Source organism: Benincasa hispida, chromosome 11 (genome assembly GCF_027475165.1).
Source record: "Benincasa hispida cultivar pf3 chromosome 11, pf3_genome.v1.1, whole genome shotgun sequence".
NCBI lineage: Eukaryota > Viridiplantae > Streptophyta > Magnoliopsida > Cucurbitales > Cucurbitaceae > Benincasa > Benincasa hispida.
The window spans coordinates 66,359,240-66,377,924 of NC_143488.1; the positions used below are offsets into that span (position 1 = coordinate 66,359,240).

The 18,685-nt window shown below is 33.5% G+C and overlaps 2 protein-coding genes across 3 annotated transcripts; one reads left to right on the forward strand and one right to left on the reverse strand.

The window, feature by feature from the left end:
* Nucleotides 1-5,380: 5,380 nt before the first annotated feature.
* PIP5K9 (phosphatidyl inositol monophosphate 5 kinase) lies at nucleotides 5,381-13,444 on the forward strand. 2 transcript variants are annotated; one of them, XM_039050009.2, is made up of 10 exons: nucleotides 5,579-5,905; nucleotides 6,195-6,347; nucleotides 6,596-7,998; nucleotides 8,436-8,603; nucleotides 9,913-10,078; nucleotides 10,213-10,323; nucleotides 10,575-10,762; nucleotides 11,432-11,589; nucleotides 12,331-12,496; nucleotides 12,769-13,444. In XM_039050009.2, exons 3-10 carry the CDS (start codon nucleotides 6,737-6,739, stop codon nucleotides 13,046-13,048), a joined length of 2,499 nt encoding a protein of 832 aa, XP_038905937.1. In that variant the 5' UTR covers nucleotides 5,579-5,905; nucleotides 6,195-6,347; nucleotides 6,596-6,736; the 3' UTR covers nucleotides 13,049-13,444. The 2 variants fall into 2 exon arrangements, with proteins under 2 accessions (XP_038905936.1, XP_038905937.1); XM_039050008.2 differs by lacking the exon at nucleotides 6,195-6,347 and having other exon boundaries at nucleotides 5,381-5,905.
* A 440-nt stretch (nucleotides 13,445-13,884) lies between these two features.
* Nucleotides 13,885-16,967, reverse strand: LOC120091860 (hydroxyproline-rich glycoprotein family protein). The gene is made up of 7 exons (XM_039050010.2): nucleotides 16,626-16,967; nucleotides 16,365-16,534; nucleotides 15,809-15,885; nucleotides 15,609-15,674; nucleotides 15,427-15,501; nucleotides 15,263-15,337; nucleotides 13,885-14,500 (listed from the first exon to the last, which is right to left on the reverse strand). The coding sequence occupies exons 1-7, from the start codon at nucleotides 16,775-16,777 to the stop codon at nucleotides 14,090-14,092; spliced, it is 1,026 nt and encodes a 341-aa protein (XP_038905938.1). The 5' UTR covers nucleotides 16,778-16,967; the 3' UTR covers nucleotides 13,885-14,089.
* Nucleotides 16,968-18,685: the final 1,718 nt, after the last annotated feature.

Genomic DNA, 18,685 nt, shown 5'->3' on the forward strand with positions numbered 1-18,685 from the left:
AAAAAAAAAATTAAAATGTGAAATAAATTGTAAAAACTGGAATGAAAAATTTTAGGTCCACGACAGCACCTGTTCGTATACTTCTAACATATTTCATCTGTTCACACTGCAAATTTACTTTTATTAATTAGTAATTTAATATTATTAGACTATTCTTTGTCATTTTTAAATGACGTTGACATGATTTATAATGAACGAGAGTAGTAATTATACCATAACAATATAGTTTTTTTTAGGCAATATGATATACATATCGGAGAAAATGACATATATAAATTGAATACACTAACAAACTGATTTACACCTCGACTAGAAATATTACACTTAATGTATAATATTCAAGCTCAAACATAAGCCACATGTATAAGCCACATGGTAAGGCTTAGACAAGGAAATAATCAAAGACTTGAAAGAACTTCAAAACTTTTAGAGACTTAAAATGTAGTCGAGATACACTTTTGATAAACATTATTTTGAATATAATTATTTGCTCTGCATGGGCTACAAGCAGACTACAGAGCGATCGTCTCAACAATGTCAGCATGATACAATGGCTAACTCTGGTAGAACTACAACCTTGAACTACTTGGATCTGGTAGAACCCTCAGATACTTGCTCTAAACTCAAGACAATATCGAAGAAAGAAATAATCAAAGAAATGATAGAACTCTTCAATTTTGAGTGAGATGCTACACATGTAGAACCAAATGTTATGTATAGATTAGTAACTTAGTAACTCTCCAAAATATAAAAATCAAATAAAGACAAAAGTTGAAATATTTGTCAAATTTAACTCAATTGAGTTGTTACTGACAAAAATTAAACCTAACTCATTCAAGTTGAATAAACTACAAATTTAACTTTCATATATGTTAAATTTGTACATGAAACATTATATTAATATGAAGTTTCAATTCAATTTAAAAATTTCTAAACAATGAATTTAATATACACAATTAAATCTATATTTACGTTTCAAATATTTTACTGTCACTATATACAATCCAACAATACCTTTTTTACCAAGATGACAAGAAGGACATATCCTGATAATTTCCATTTCATCAAGTTTAGGTGGAAAATAATTTTGATCATTTAACTTGTAATTTTATGAGTTTAATTCACAAGTTTTAATTTTCATCAAATTGCCACCCAAATTTTGAAATAATCAATTATAATGTTAACCATAAATTTTTTTTAGAAAAAGTGACATTCTATGTCTAATTATAAGTTATGGCTCTAAATATCATTTAAAAGTATTCTATTGGACATTTATGAACCATACGTATAAAATTTAATGGAAAACAATAATAGAACTATATATTAAACTGTTTTTTTAACTTTTATTGGAAAAAGAATAAATATGTTTAAACTTTTAGTTTTTTAAAAAAAATAATAAATGTTAATATGATAATGGTTAATATTTTTCAATATTGCATGTGGATTGGTTTTAATATATTATTTTCGAAATAGTTTTCCAATACAAAAGAAACTATCTAAGAACTATATATTATTCTATCGTTTATCTAAAAAGAAAAGGTATTCGCAAATCCCAAGCAAAGTCAGTGCTTTAATTATAATTAGTATAGCCTAGTGATCGTAATTTATAATATCATCAATGAGTATTACAAATAAATAAACCAGATCCTAAAACTTGGAAAATTCAACCCTTTTTTTCTAAGTTCATAAATAAAAACTATTATTATTATTTTTGTGAAAGTGAAGTAAATGTATAGACGAAGTTATATATAAATTTGGTCTATTTTTCAAGATATTATTAAAAACACACAAATAACTAAGATCCCGTTTGACAATCAATTCGTCTTTTATCGTTGATTTTTAAAAATTAAGTCTATTTCTTCTTCATTTCTTACAATAATTTGCATCTTTCAAGTAAAATGATTAAATTTTTAGCCAAATTCCAAAAACAAAAACAAAATTTTAAAAGTTGCTTTTATAGTTTTCAAAATTTTGGCTTGATTTTTTAAACCATTGATAAAAAATAGATAATAAAAGGAAAAAATTTAGAGGTAAAAATAGTGTTTATAGGCTTAATTTTCGAAAACAAAAAATAACTGGGATAATTGCAGGTTTAGTAAAAAAGAAATTGAAAATCAGGATTGTGAACTAATTTATGTTTTTTGCAAACATAGCAAGAAAAGCCCAAGCCTACACATGTAGGCATTTAGCATGCGAGCATTCAACGCCAATAAATTTTAATATACATTCTGATATACTTCAAATTTAAATACCTTCGTTCATTAATGTCTAATAGTGTGATGGTATATTTGTAACATGCTTGTTGATTGACACTTAATGTTAGTGATATACTTGGAATTTTAATATGTTGATTGTTGATGTATTCCCACTATGATACTAGTCAGCTAGACAATCATTTTAATGATATACTACTAATACACACTAATAATATACTTGAAAATTTATTTGGATTGACGTACTGTCGACATACCAATGTTACACTTGAAATGAATCATGCTCGTATTGATAAAACACAATGTAGAAATTAAGCCCATGGCCCAACAATTATAAGTTTGCATAAATGAAAAAAAATTAACAATCTCATCTCAATTGAAATAACTGAAGGTTCAAGATGCCCTACACTATTAAAATGTGTGATTGTTGTTAGATATACCGCTGACACCGTTGGAATGTCGATTGATGTTTAATATATTGTTGATACACTCTTCAAGTATTTACTAATTGATATATGATATATTCTGATACACTTGGAATATCATGTTTATGAAATGGAACATGCATGTTTTACTTGAGAGTAAGTTCTTGATTGGATATTGACCGATATACTTGAAATCTTGATTGATATTAAATATATTGTTGATACACCCATATTTTACTTTTCAAGTATTTTCTGACTGATCACTGCTCATGTTTTTTTTTTTTAAATCAAACTCATATACTTACTGATAGCTCTTATTTGATATACCACTAATTCACTTGAAATATTTAATATTTTTTGTTCGTTGATATTTAATAGTATGTTGATGAACTAGATATTTAATATGTTTGCTAATTCATATATGATATACGAATGATTGTACTCATTGAAAATTAATATGTGTTGATTGATGTTTGATATTTTACGATTTTGATATATTGTTGATATACTAAAAAAATTGATAGATCTGAAAAATTAAAGAAGAAAAAGAATTTAGAAATTAAAACTCGCCCGTGAAAAAAGAGATATGATGGAGAAAAAAATAAAACAAAATAATTGTTCAAAATAATTAAACGAGGTTTAATAATATATATTAGCAAATATAACAACAAAAAAAAAAACCAACAAAATTAAAACAGAAAAGAGAATCTAGAGGCGATTGTGTAGAAGTTTTGCTATAGATGCAAATTTAAAAGATTAGAGCCACGATTGCAAGCACAAATATATTTTGTTACCAATACAAGTTTTTTTTTTTTTTAAAAAAACGAAATGATTATTAAAGCAACCTTAATAATTTCACACCAATTAATTAAAATATATGATGTTTAAGTGGCACATTATAGTAATATTACATTAATGAATAGAGAAATGACAGGAATAGAACAACAATATAGACTTGGTAGCATTCTCGATATATTTAAGTTATCCTTTATGAGATGCATTTTTCTACCCTTATTTATATATTATAATATGATCAAAACCCTCAGTAATCAAAGGCTAATCATACCCACTATCATACATTTGTTAGCATAAATAATATATATGTTACTGGTCCCAATCCCTTTATAAATATATTTAGATATATTTTTAAATTTGGGAAATGGGAGGTGAAAAGGAAAAAAAAAAAAAAAAAACATATAAAGTTGAATTGAGAACTTGATCAGCCATTGAAGCCTTTTTTCTCCCTCTTTAGTCTTTTAGGCAAAGTTCAATCATTGTCCAAGTTTAAACTACTTCAAGTCTTTTTTTTTTCTTTTGGTAATATAAAAAATGGATCAAAATCTTTATGAGTATGGTTAAATTTCACTGTTTATCGCACCATCTGTGTCTTAGTTTATCACGGTCTATCACAGATAAACTGTGATATTTTATTATTATTTGTAAATCAACAATTTTTTAATTATTTTCTTTTTTAATTAAGTAAATGTTACAATAAAAAAACTTTATTGTAAAAAGGAAACTAATAAATAAAATGACTTTCTGACATGGAATAAATATATATTTCAATTTATACCAATATTGATTTTCTATTTTCTAGTCAATCTTATGTTAATTTATATTGTAAACCATAATATAGCTTTTTGATCGTAAATATATCGATACATTAGTTGAATTATACTCGTTTTGACAATATAATATAGTGTTTTAAATTGTAATGTCTCAAAAAATATAATAAACCATTGGAATAAGCCTACGGTTCAACTTTGGATAAACTATCAAGAAATTGCAATATGAATGTTAAGCTTACTGTAAAATACTACGTATTTTTATTAATATATTGAAAATTTAATTGACTAATTAGAAAACTATAAAAATATAATTGATAAATATGGAGCGGTACAGCATTGTGATGTATTTGGGATAGGACAAAAAAAGGGAACGAGGCAAGGTTTTTGAATACTTATCAACTTACTTTTTTAAATTGATAAATTGATTATTCTTTTTTTTTTTTTTCTTTTGTTGAAAAGAATTAATATTACTTAAATAGGGAAACGGACAGAATGGATATTGGAAGACAGCATCTACGCAAGTTAAATAAAGTTGGGAAGATTAAAAAAAGAAAACAAAAAAATTTCAATTTGGAGATAGTCTTAAATCAAGATAATATTAAAAGAAATGTCTCGTGAGATTTTTTTTAAATATAAAAAAATGAATTAAAATATTTATAAATATAGTAAAATTTTATCCTATATTTGTGATAAATTACAATAGATTGCGATGGATCACTATCTGTATCTATTTGTGTACCACGATCGATCATACATAGACCGTGATATTTTGTTATTATTTATAATATTTATAGCAATTTTGTCATTTAAATAATTTCTCCTAATATTGTTTAATATTATTTTTCTAAATAAAATAATATAGGTTATTTTTCTTAATGAAACAAGCCATACTAATTTAAAATTTTAAAGTGACATATATGTATTTATTTTAATTATGAAATGCAAATAATGAGTATGGGTGAATATGGAAAACTCATATTTGGATATCAAAAACTCTTGAGATGTCATTGGTAAGGATATCTTGAATTGTTTAAAGTCTCTAGATTCTAGGACATCTTATATCACTAAAAAAAAATATAGTAATCCAGATGGCTACCCCGTAAGAATATTGGATGTCCATGAAACAAATAATCTCTAAAAACATATTCGGTCGAAGTAGAAGTTGACAACTCCACTTCTTGCGTAGTCGAATTCTTAAACTCGACTCTATGATTAGAAAATTCCTATACTGCTTGCTAAATATACAATTAAATAACTCTCTAAATTTACTAAACAACTTCAGTTGTTGTTCTGAAAGGGTATCATTTAAATTTGTGAATTTTATTTTGGGACAAGGAAAATAAAAAGAAAAAGAAAAAGAGAGGGCAGAGATGTCTTTGGAAGATTGAGGGGAGAGAGGCGAATGAAAAAGGAGGAATTTGGGTTTGAATAAGTTGGTTTGAATGGAAGCAATGTCTGGCTAAAGAATAAGATAAAATGGTGGGTTTGATCGAAAGTAATGAGGTCGCAGGATTTTGATCCATAATCGTCACTATCCCAACTGAAAAAGATCGATCCGAAAGCGATTCTCAGAAAAGTTCTGAACCTGTTTTTCCACTTTCATCACCACCTACTCCGTTTCTGCTCCACCAATTTCCCTCTTCTCAGATCCTCCTCTCTGTTTTCTCCTACTCCCTTTCTTTGATTCTCTTCTCCGGAGGTACTATCTCTCTTTCATTTCCGCTTCCTTTCATTCTAACTATGAGTTTTTCTTTTCTTTCGATGCACATCAAATCCTTACTTCACTTGCTTAGTTTCTTTTACAGTATTTTCCTGTTTTTTCTGCTATTTCCTGTACTTGATGTTTGGAAACTCACTCAGGAAAGTCAACCATGTAATGGTGAACTTAAGAGTTTATTAATTTCATTCTGATGTTTGTTTCCTGAGAATTAATCATCGAGTTTAAACGTTGCTTTGCTTCGTTCCCATTAGTTTCGAACACCTGTCAGGTTACTCCCGAAACGGATTCTAACAATACGCTACATTCAACCTAACGGACAATCTGTAAGACGGTGTTGGTTTTCGTTTGAACAACTTGATCGTGTGTGTTTATTCAGATTGAAGTATTGGCTATGAAGATGGAGGCAGATCCAGTTTTTTTAGTAGGTTATGGGGAGTTCTACATCGGCTGTTTTTGTTCTTTTTGCTTTCCTTACCAATTATGATATTACTGTTATCAAATCAGTCATGAAAACTAGTGAATATATGAAATTGTTTTCCCATGCTCTGTTCTTTGTTCATATTTTGAAATAATAAGTGATTTCATCATGCTCCCTAAACCCGTATTATTCTCTTGGAAGACTTTGTTTTATAATCATGCTAAGAAGTCTCTTATTTCTGCTGTCAATAGATCAAAGAACGAAAGTTGGAGCGAACAATTTTCTTCCTGCGATAAACATTATCTGTACGATATCCTGCCAGTCTTATAGCGGATGGTGTGGATTGGAAATTAATATATTAATAAGAAATTGACTTCTTTTGGGCATTATGCATGTCTGGCCCTGAGACCATCGTTGAAAACGTGGAAGGGGCACTTTCTTCTGCCGAGAGAACGAAATCGCTTGATGCTATTTCTGTCAAAGACTTCACATCTGCGATAACAAATGGTGAAACTGTTCATACCTCTGAGTCCGCTGGCTTCAGAGTTGGGGAGCTATTGCTTGTCAATGGTGAATTGTATTCTGGGTCTCTCCTTGGTAACATCCCTGAGGGCACAGGGAAATATGTTTGGTCAGATGGATGCATATATGAGGGTGAGTGGAGAAGGGGGATGAGGCATGGGAATGGAAAAATTCGGTTTCCTTCTGGAGCAGTTTATGATGGTGAATTTTCAGGTGGTTATATGCATGGTACAGGAACATATATCGGTCCTGATAATTTGACTTACAAGGGACGATGGAAATTGAATTTGAAACATGGTTTAGGTTATCAAGTCTATCCAAATGGAGATAGTTTTGAAGGCTCTTGGATGCAGGGAATACCGGAAGGGCCTGGTAAGTATACGTGGGCTAATGGAAATGTTTATTTGGGGAATATGAAAGCAGGGGGGATGTCAGGGAAAGGAACCCTTACTTGGATAAATGGTGACTCATTTGAAGGAAACTGGTTGGGTGGCATGATGCATGGATTCGGGGTTTACATGTGGAGTGATGGAGGTTGCTATGTGGGGACGTGGACTAGAGGCCTGAAGGATGGAAAAGGGTCATTCTATCCAAAGGGAAGCCGCCTTCCAGCAGTTCAAGAAATTTACCTGAAGGCTTTGCGAAAAAGAGGGTTATTACCTGACTTAAAAAACAAAAATCATGCACATATCCATCATGCTACTTCAGGAGATATGGGAAATTTCAAGGTTGGTGAGAACCAGCAATCCTCTCGTGGTTCATCTGATAAGATCTCAAAGGGAAGTCTGTTAAATCTGGAACAATATCGTACTAAAAATGTTTCCCTTGAAAGGCGCTGGAGTCTTGAGGTGTCAATTGAAAAAGTACTTGGACATGACTCTTCATCAGGGTTATCAGAATATGAATTGGGTGGAAATGAAATAGATACAAAAATCCCAATTTTGGAACGCGAGTACATGCAAGGTGTACTTATTAGTGAACTTGTTATAGATAATAGTTTTTCCTCCCCATCATCAAGAAGAGCAAAACGAAGACAGAGAAAGCTGGTTAAAGAGGGTAAGAAACCAGGTGAGATGATCATAAAAGGTCACAGGAGTTACGACTTGATGCTCAGTTTACAACTTGGAATCAGGTATGCTCATTTAGCTACATTTAAACAAAACTCCCGAGTTGTGTTTCTTTTTAGAGTATCAAACAGTTATTTCTTTATCCACGGATTGCTGCTTGTGCCTAGATTTTGATATTTATATTAATTAACCTCTTTCTTTGGCATTGAAGTCGTAAATTCACGAGTATCATTTAAACACATCTGTCTTAGAAATAACGTTACCAGGGAAAATAGATTATTGAAGAAAATGACTAAATGAGAACGGGCTTAAATTCTAAACCAGTTACTCAGAGGACAGAGGGATGAGGCGTTCTTGTGTACTTTTTTATCTTGAACTCACAATCCTGATTTACTTGCCAGTTACTACTGGTTAGTTGTGACCGTAAAGATGAATTTATATGATTTTATACAGTCAACAACTTTGAGAAGTTAATGTTGAACATACATTAGAATGTGGTCAGATACACTGTGGGAAAAATTACACCCATACAAAGGCGGGAAGTCAGGAGTTCAGACTTCGGTCCTCGAGCAAGCTTTTGGATGAACTTCCCTAAAGAAGGTTCCCAGTTGACTCCACCTCATCAATCAGAAGATTTTAAGTGGAAAGATTATTGTCCGATGGTCTTCAGGTTAGATGCTATACTTTACAACATTTATGGTTGTTATGTACACAGATCTTTCATCCATTGATTCATTTATATATGCAGAGCCATAGGATGCAAAGCATTTGTAGATACATTCAAACGTTGATTCGTTCATACACTAGGATGCGATATATTCTTCTTGATAACTTTATGCATGTGAAGTCATCCTGAGCCTATATAGTTGTGTATAATATTTTGTATTTCAGGAGCTTATGTTCACTTTCCAGGAATGTAGACATTTATATGGAAATGCTTGCCCTTTTAGAGCACTATGATTTAGGTGTGGGTGCTTGTTTACCAATTTTCATAAGGAAATATCCTATATTTGATAGAGAAATTTGGTCAGAAATGGAGATACTAATATGACAGCCAGATAAATTATGGCTGGATGCCTCTGTAGGTCCTCTTTTTTCTTTTTTCTTTTTTTTTTTTTATTTTTTTCTTGGTGTATCTGACGTTGAGCTTTATATATACTACTTGAGAGAATTTCATAACGGTTTTCTTATGGCCTTATATATGGCATGGAAGGGATCAATATCTCAAAGGATAAGAAGAAATCATTTAATAGCTTTTTAGTATCACTATCCTTTTTGGCCCTTGGTGTAAAAGCGTCCAACATTTTCAAATTTTTAGTATGAACTCAATTTCCTCCATTTGGAGGTCTTTTTTATCTGGGCATCTCTACCATGTACCTTGAGCATGGTTTAATCCTTCAGTTCTTGTTGGGAAGCACTATGTCAGCATCAATGAGAAGAACATTCTTTCTCCCTTCTATTTTCCTAATTCAGGAAAAGTTGCAAATACATGGTACAAAAGTTTTGGCAAAGGTCAACTATCTATTAGTTATTGACCTTTCATTATACATATGAATATATTCTTTTGTGATAGATAGATTTTTCTACAATATTTAGTTTCTATGTTGATCCATAGTAAACTTCTTGATCTCTTTTCTCGTAGATATGAAATGGATGTAGATTATTTATGAACGATGCTCTTCATTTTAGTCATACTTTATTTTTCTTAAATATCTCTTAATGTAGTTCTTCTGGAGAATCGGTTTTTTCCACCCCAAATATCTTCCTTATTTGGAAAATCAAAATTTTATTAAATTTCAGGATGGGAGTATGTACTTGATTAATCCCATAATTTTGTTATGCATTCTGACTTGCATTTTCTAAGGTTGCAAGAAAGATGAAATGCAGTTCTCAAAAAAGAAGAGATGTGCACGATATTGTTGGAATTTATGGTTTATCTGCATCCTCTTGATTCTGGTCTCTATAAAATTTCAATATAGGAACCTGAGGGAGATGTTTAAGATCGATGCTGCTGACTACATGATGTCCATTTGTGGAAATGATGCTCTTAGAGAGCTATCTTCACCTGGGAAGAGTGGTAGCGTCTTCTTTCTGTCCCAAGATGATCGTTTCATGATTAAAACTCTCCGAAAATCTGAAGTTAAGGTGTGTTTGTCTCTACTTGCAATGATCATACAAATTGTTGCACGCCCCTACATGCAATGATTAAGTTTTCATAGAAATTGCCATGTGTTTTTATTCCTTTATAGCAAATAACACCAACTAATGTTCTGCTGCAGGTTCTTCTGCGGATGCTTCCAGATTATCATCATCATGTGAGGTCATATGAGAATACACTGATTACAAAATTTTTTGGTCTTCATAGAATCAAGCCATCCAGCGGTCAGAAGGTATTAGACCCCAAAGCTTGGAGCTTTTATCTTAGCCTGTGGCATTCTCCAGTTCTTCCACATATGCATTTTAGATGTGCAGGATCTAGCATATTGTTAGAAAATTATAATTTTGGTAAATCGTGTTATTTTTTACCTTCTTGTGACCGCATGATTTTTTCTGTTTATTCAAACTTGCTTTGTAATTCATGTTGTTAAATAATAACTCCAAACAACCAATGTTTGTCAGCTAACATTTTGCTTTTGTGCAGTTTCGCTTTGTTGTAATGGGAAATATGTTCTGCACGGAGTTAAGAATTCATCGGAGATTTGACTTGAAGGGATCCTCCCTTGGACGTTCAGCGGATAAGGTTGAAATAGATGAAAACACTATACTCAAGGATTTGGATTTGAACTACTCATTTTATTTGGAACCTACTTGGCGAGAGGCTTTACTAAAGTAAGTCGTTCTTAAATTATTCTCTATTCTGTTAGAAACGAAGGCAGTATGGGCTAATCTTTGTCCCACGTTAGTTAGAATGGGATGACCATGTGGTATGTGGTATTTAAGTAGCTTGGCTCTCCCACCTCAATAGCTGGCATTTGGGGTGTGGTTCTCCGAGGTACTTAAGTACCTAACAATAGTATCAGAGTCGGTTGTCGACGTTCCGGAGTACCGATAGAGGGTTCTGATTGGGTGTTTCTGAATGAAGTACCGTCGGTCTAGCCGTGGACGTCGGCTTTCCGGGGATGGGGTACTATTAGGAACCAAGGTAGTATAGGCTACCTCGATCCTATATTGGTTAGAATGAGACGATCATGTGGGTACTTGAGTGGCCTGGCTCTCCCACCTCAATAGCTGGCTTTTGGGGTGTGGTTCTCCAAGATATTTAAGTACCCAACATGTTCTTGGAATGCTATCCTCGTCAAGTTAAACCTACTAGGTCCAACATTTTATGTCATAGAATTTATTTTTTCTTGTAAGCATGTTATACGATTGACATGGAGCAATACTTGATTGAATTAACTCTAGCTTACTAAACAACTATTGCTGGACAAGCATTTTTCAACATTGAAAGGCATATGTGTGTGTATCTCATTTTTAAATCACACGTTCTCCTTAATACAGGCAGATCGAGATTGACAGTAAATTCCTAGAAGTGCAGAATATCATGGATTATAGCCTTTTGTTGGGTGTGCACTATCGTGCCCCACAGCAGCTGCAATCCCATATTTCCTATAGTCGAAGCATGAGGGCTGACGGATTAGGAATTCTTGCGGAGGATGGTGAGTATCATATGTGAATATCTATATCTTTTGGTCGTTCCAGTTAACATCTATAATCTCCGGGCTTGAAATTTTAAAAAGGATATAATATATACATAATAGGATAAGCTTATATGGTAAAAAAGATTACACGAGTTGAAGAAATCACGAAGTGAAAGGGGGTCCCTTAACTTAAAGTGCTGCTAGCTGTTGATATTTTGTGATTGAAAATCAGATATTTGTTGGTTACCAATAACGCTAGCAAGCAACTTTGATGGATCTGAGACAATGTTCAAACTTCTGCAGCAAACTACTTTTCATTTTCATATGAAATTATAAGTACTTAAAGAAATTCTGATTTGACAGTTCTTATGAATCTAACTGCAAAATTATCTCAATTAGTTTTCCATATCCAGCACAACGTTTATCACTCTTATCTCCACAAGTTGGCTATTGATATGCTACGTCATGACTTGACTTGAAACATTAGTTTGATTTTGACGGATGACTTGCTGATTATCCCGCCTAGGATCCTATTCTGTTTAGCTATTGGGACTGAGCTTCAGATTGGAAGAATCTACCCATCTCAATCCTTGTGGTCGTCTAAATTTCATATGTTATGCATTAGGCGGTGTCATACTTCAACGTCATAAATTTATCATTATTAGATTAGTATAATTTTGTGTTTAGCCAATGGCCCAGTTGATTTCTTGATTTGATTTGAAGTACTTGACACAATTAGCTGGTAATGTTAAATGGCAGATACTTTCGAGGAAGACATTTCAACCTACCCACAAGGCCTTGTCTTAGTACCTCGCACAGATGATAACAGTGTTGTTGTCGGCCCCCACATCAGAGGCAGCCGTTTGCGAGCGTCATCTGCTTCTGGAGATGAGGAAGTGGATCTTCTCTTGCCTGGTACTGCAAGGTACTACTTTTCATCCCCACAAAATTCTTATTCTCCTAACCACTTGTGTAATCATGGATACATAGTAGGAGATTATCTCAAGAATCAATCTGTCTGATCATTATTATAGCTTGAAGATTTTGAGACATGTCTTCAAGCACATCTTATTGTTTGTCGCCCATAGCACACTTATTAATCTTTACTCCATACTCTTCTTGCAATTACTGGTACTGGAAAATATCTATCAGAAAGAAAATCCTATTGAGAAAGTCCTTTCACACTTCGTTATGCAGACTCCAAATCCAACTTGGAGTGAACATGCCAGCAAGAGCAGAGCAGATTCCAGGAAAAGAAGAAAAGCAGATGTTTCACGAGGCTTATGATGTGGTTCTATATCTGGGTATCATCGACATTTTACAAGAGTACAACATGAGCAAGAAGATCGAACATGCATACAAATCCATTCAATTCGATTCATTGTCCATCTCTGCTGTGGATCCTACATTCTATTCCCAACGTTTTCTTGAGTTCATTAATCAGAGAGTGTTCCCTCAAAATGCTCGCGCAGGCTGAGAAATTTGGCTCCACATGTATATCCTTACAATTCAGTTTCTCCTCCGGAAGATTTCCTGATGCAAGAGATGCAGATTACACAAAGATTGAAGATCGGAGAGGCTTCGTTTTGGAATTTGTGGAGGGTGGTGGGTGACAAATGGCGATGAGACTCGGGTTGCGCAAGTGCTTTACAATTCATTCTCAGGCGTTCTCTTGTAGATTATTTTCGTACTCTTTTCCACGTCCTAACATCAACTTTTGCAGTTCCTCTCCCAGAGAGTCTTAATTTATACTTCCATTCATGTTGAGCTTACGACCTTCCTCTCTCCCCTTACTCTTCAATTGCTGAAAAAGAAATAAGGGAAATTACCCTTCAATAATCCACCAAAATGAATTTACTTTTTCTTCACGTTACATTTTTGGATCCCTTCATTTCCTATGATAATTTCATCTTCCGTTGCTTTTGGGCTCCTATTTCTACTTTTCCCTAAAATATTTGTGCACGAGTTGCAGAACAAGTTCGTCATAGCTCTACCTTATATCAAATTTCATTATATTTTTCTTGTAGATGTCTTTTACAAATTAACCTGTACCAAGTATTGTATTGTTTTTCTATTGTTTAAAAAATACATTATATTTTACCTTCCACAAATATTAATATTGGTACGAAATACAAATAAACAATACATTATATTTTACCTTCCACAAATGTGATAGTTGTTTTTCTATTGTTTAAAAAAAAAAAAAAAAAAAAAAAAAAAAAAAAAAAAAAAAAAAGTTGTTTTTCTATTTTTGATAATTATATGGTTTAAGCATCTTTGGCTGAAATACAAAACATCTCCTGCAAGAAAACATAGGCACAATTAACAAAATTCTTTCATTTTGCCGGAAAAGATACAACAATCGAAGGTATGTCAAGATTCTACATGCCGAAATATATGATCATACAACGGAAAAGTGCATCAAAATTCACCAATGAGGCTAACAATCAAAGTCCACTGCACGTTCAGTATCAAATTTTACACTCAATCCTTGCGTTGACTGATACTAAGTGGCCTACTATCCCATATTGGGTGGTGGTGGTGGTGGCTGCCGGATACCCTGACCTGGGAAGCCCTGTGGGGGAGGCGGCATGGGAGGTCTATTCATCTGAGTACCAGGAGTGAAATTCGCCATTGTGTTATTACCAACTGGAGGTGGCGGAGGGATCGGCGGAGCCCCACCTGGAGGCATTGGCCTAGGAGGACCATTGGCCATTACAGAAGGGGGAGGTGGCAAGGACCCAGGCATTGGAGGAGGAGGAACTCTCGGAGGTGGTCCTTGCTGGGGTGGAGGAGGTGGTGGTGCTGGAGCTTGTGGTGGCGGCGGCATTGGCCTAGGTGGTGCACCAGATGGCACTGTTCCATTGGCTGCAGGTACAGGTGGTGGCTTGTTTGCCTCTTGTGGCTTGGATTTGAAATACAGTTGCAACTGCAAAATTTCATATTCAATATAGCCGTCAGAGGAGCCGATCCCCAAAAACCAAATGGTACAACAGTAAACTGTAACATCATTAGCCTATGATCAGCTTGCAAGTTAAAAGCCATTTAGGTTGTTGGTTCCAAGATTAAACGTATTAAATCATTAACCATATGGTAAGACTAAGAGAGCAGCCAAATTTTTAAATATGAAAGACAAAAAACTACCATATGAAGAGTTGACAACTAAAGGCATGTTTAGAAGTGATTTTGAAATGGTTAAAAACTTAAAATCACTTTTGTCATATTCATAATCACTCTCAACCATGCCTTTAATCGGTCAAAATCAATTTATCGTAATTTTCATACCATCAAAATGATTCTGAAGATTAGAAGTATGTTTGTGTCAAAATCACTCCCAAACATACCATACATCAGGTGGTCATATCAAATGTACAGATACTTGGGTCCCAAAAGCCAAAATAATTCAAGCAAGTAGCAAGAATCAAAAGGAATCATGATGCAATCTATTCAATCAATATTTTGTATACAATACTTACTCACAGTCACAGCAAGCCAAACTACAATAGATTGGTTCAATAACAAAATAGATTCAAAATGGAAGGAATTCATTCACTAAAAGGTTAAAGAACAGCTGTAAATCCTAACTTTCTAAAATACAGATGAAACGTAAGTAACGGGCTAATGAGAGTTTCAAATGAATAAGAAAAATGTATTCTAAAAAATAGAAAGAAGGAAAGGAAAAGAGCTAAACCGTGAACATTTTGGAGTCCGGATCCCAGTGTGAGAAGAATTTTGGAGTAGATTTGTCAATCTCTGTGCTTGGAACCTAAAATGCATGCAAGTAAAGATCTTTAAGTAGGAACTAACAACTAAACCTTTAATCAATATATTTTACGAATATCATGACTACAATACCTTGAATGCAATTATCTCATATGGTTCAGCTGCAAACAGAAGATATTGGTATCTTTTGTCAAAAGGTTGCACACGCTGAACATAGTAACAAGAAACAATGAAAAAATTAGCTCTAAGCGAAGATTCCAATAAAAGGCAATATCATGTTTTCAGAAACATGTGAATTGTGGAACTTAGAGAACCTGCTCATAAGAGGACATAAAACGATGCCTGGGCTTTGCTAGGTCTTCAATTTCCGGATATTCAATCTGCATGGAGTTACCATATATAAGTAAAGAAGTGGGGCAGGCAAATCAGACATAACACGATTGAGTAATAATTCAAGAAATATCATCTTCAACAGATATTAAAGAAGCCTGTCGTATGAACCACAAAGGCATACCTGAAAAAGGAGAGATCTCTGCTTTGTTTCAGAATCAAATTGCTTTGTTACTCGATAACCGGGCCTTCCAATTTTAACTGAAAGCATGCCAGAAAAGGAGCTAATTAGCACAAACTCCATTTTTTAGTACAAAAACATATAATAAGGAACACATCCAGCAAATTTCGACCAACACTTCAAATTTCAAAGCTACCCTGAGACACAGGCCATTTCCAACTGTGAATGTTAACTTGACTTAAAAGCAGGGATCTTAACCTTGTTCCTAGTGTCCTAGCAAGCTATCACGCTTAAGTTATAAATGAACAAACGGGGTCACTACGTCAATATAATTCTAAATTGCAACAACGGTCAAATGAACAGTATTATCATCAATCCAATTGCGAAGGGTCGACCTAAACCAAAATCATTTCATATCAATCCTCACTATCGAGAAGCAAATTAAAGTTAACTTGGCAGTGACCCTTCAGAAGGATTACAAAGAAGCAATAATGAACTTATTATTCACCCTCACAAACAATTAATGTGGAATAAATAAAAGAGAAGGGCAAAAGCTTGCCTGTTTTGCGAACAGAGACCTTCCGCTTGTGGGGTTGAGGTTGAGCAGGAGCCTCCTTAGCTTCACGGGCAGCTCTCTTGGCCAAATTAGTCTGATGCCGCTTCCCCTGCGTGTGCGCCAAGTAATTACCCTCATTGTTGTGCAGAGTCAAGCAAAGCTTACACTCATAACTACAAAAACACCCCAAAAAAACCAATACAATTCAACTCAAGAATTTCCAAAGAACGGATAGACCTAGAACAAGCAAGAGAAATGAAGGACCTTCCAAGATGATTGCGCATAAAATAGGGATCCTTGGCGAGATCGATGGTCTCCAGAGCCAGCCGTCGAAGACGCTCTCTACGATCGATAGCTTCATTTTGTGCAGAGGCCGCTCCTCCACTTCCCGGCTTCGACCCCCACTCTCTATCCATCGCCGTCGAACTTCAGCGTTGCTTCTTTACTGGATCCCGATTTCCGACTGTCGAAGCTTCTTCGTCCTTCCGGCGACCTAAAAACCCCCTTTCTCTGTTTATCTAAGCGAATCGCCGAGGTGAAAATACCGTACTGAAATATTAACGACAAGTTGGGCCAAGGCCCATTTCATTTACGAATTATTGGCCCGATTTAAATGGCCCAGTTCGCAACCGCTTTTTAATCAAAGTAAGGCTAAATATTTCATTTTTTTAAAAAAAAAAAAATCCTCTTTACCTCCCTATTTTCACCTATTATATATATATATATATATTCTCTCTTGGCGTGCATTTCTCTCTCCCCATATACATTATTGATTATCTATCCTCCATGCATATATTCTCTTCCCCATGCTTCCAGGTCATTTCTTCATCTCTTTATTTTCTCCTTCTCCATTCGTCTCTTTTCTCCTTCTGGCATGTGAGTTGCATCTAGCGACAGGACGAGCATGGGACGGTAAAAATTGCGGTGGTAGACTCGAAGCGGAGAAACGAAAATGGCAAACTCGAAGCAAATGAACGGTGACAATAGACCCGAAGCAGACGAATAGCGGACCCAATTCAACTTTTAGTTTTTTTTTTATATACTTTGCATACATATTGTGATATATATGTACTGTTTTTTTAGCATTGGTAGAAAATTTAATATATACTGTGATATATGTATTCGTTTATTTGATATAAACAATAGTGTTTTTTTTTTAGACTTAGACTTCATGTATTATGATATATTCAAATTTTGGCTGTTGTGATTTTTGACTACCTAAATGGTATATATGATATATATTTTGTGATGTAAATGAAATTTATGAAGATTTATATACTATGATATATTTCATATATTAGTTTATACTGTGATTTATGTCAAGCATTGAGTTAATCTTTAATTTATAAACTATAGTATATTTCATATATTTGTTAGAATATTTTCAAATACCTAACAAAATATTCTAAGGTATATTTAAAATAACCATGAATCCTTCAAAAAAACCAATAAGTTGATATGTGAAAACCAACTTAAATAAAAAATAAAAAATAAAAAAATTCTTTAAATGCATTTTTTTCCAAATTGAAAAATGGAAAAAAAAAATTACAATGAATGCATTTTCTCTCTCCAATTAATAAGTGAGAAAAATTATATTAAATGCATTTGCTCTCTCTATAATAAATGTATTTTCTCTTTTCATTATTAAAGTGGCTTCAAAAATAAGGAAATATATATAAAAATTCGGATATAAATAAATGAAAAAGGGTATTGTTGGGATGTATGTCCTAAAACTTGCAATTTGTAATATTAAACATATTATATTATCAATAAAGATGTTATTGACATTTATTCAATAAAACTGTTATAGAATATGAAAAGTTCATATGTAAAGATTAAATATAATAAACTAAGATCCAAAATGGACCAAGTTCGAGTAAATAGCCGAAACGGTCTGTAGTATATGAATAAAGTTTGGTGTCTTTTCTGGTAACACTAAAGGATGTGACACACTCTGTAGTTGTTACAATTTGTTGTAAAGTGTTACAAACGAAGTGATACTGGTTCATTTATGTAGTGACATAAGGAGGGGGCGTCCTATGCAATGAGTTTGCAAAAGATCGGACCAAGAAATAAGTCACTCTTACTTTATAACGTTATTTATTGTTTGAGACTGACTATTTCAAATTGATGACCTAGGTAACTTGACCTTAATCCTGAGCTAACTATGAATTTCTATTTATTCGGGATGATTTTCATAGGTAAGGGTTGACTCAACAGCACCGACTCAATAAGCCTCTCATTTCAGGGTAAGACCAGGTAGATAGCTGAGGACATAAGGTGCAAGATGGAATTCACACCTACTCGATTTAGGGATAGTAGAG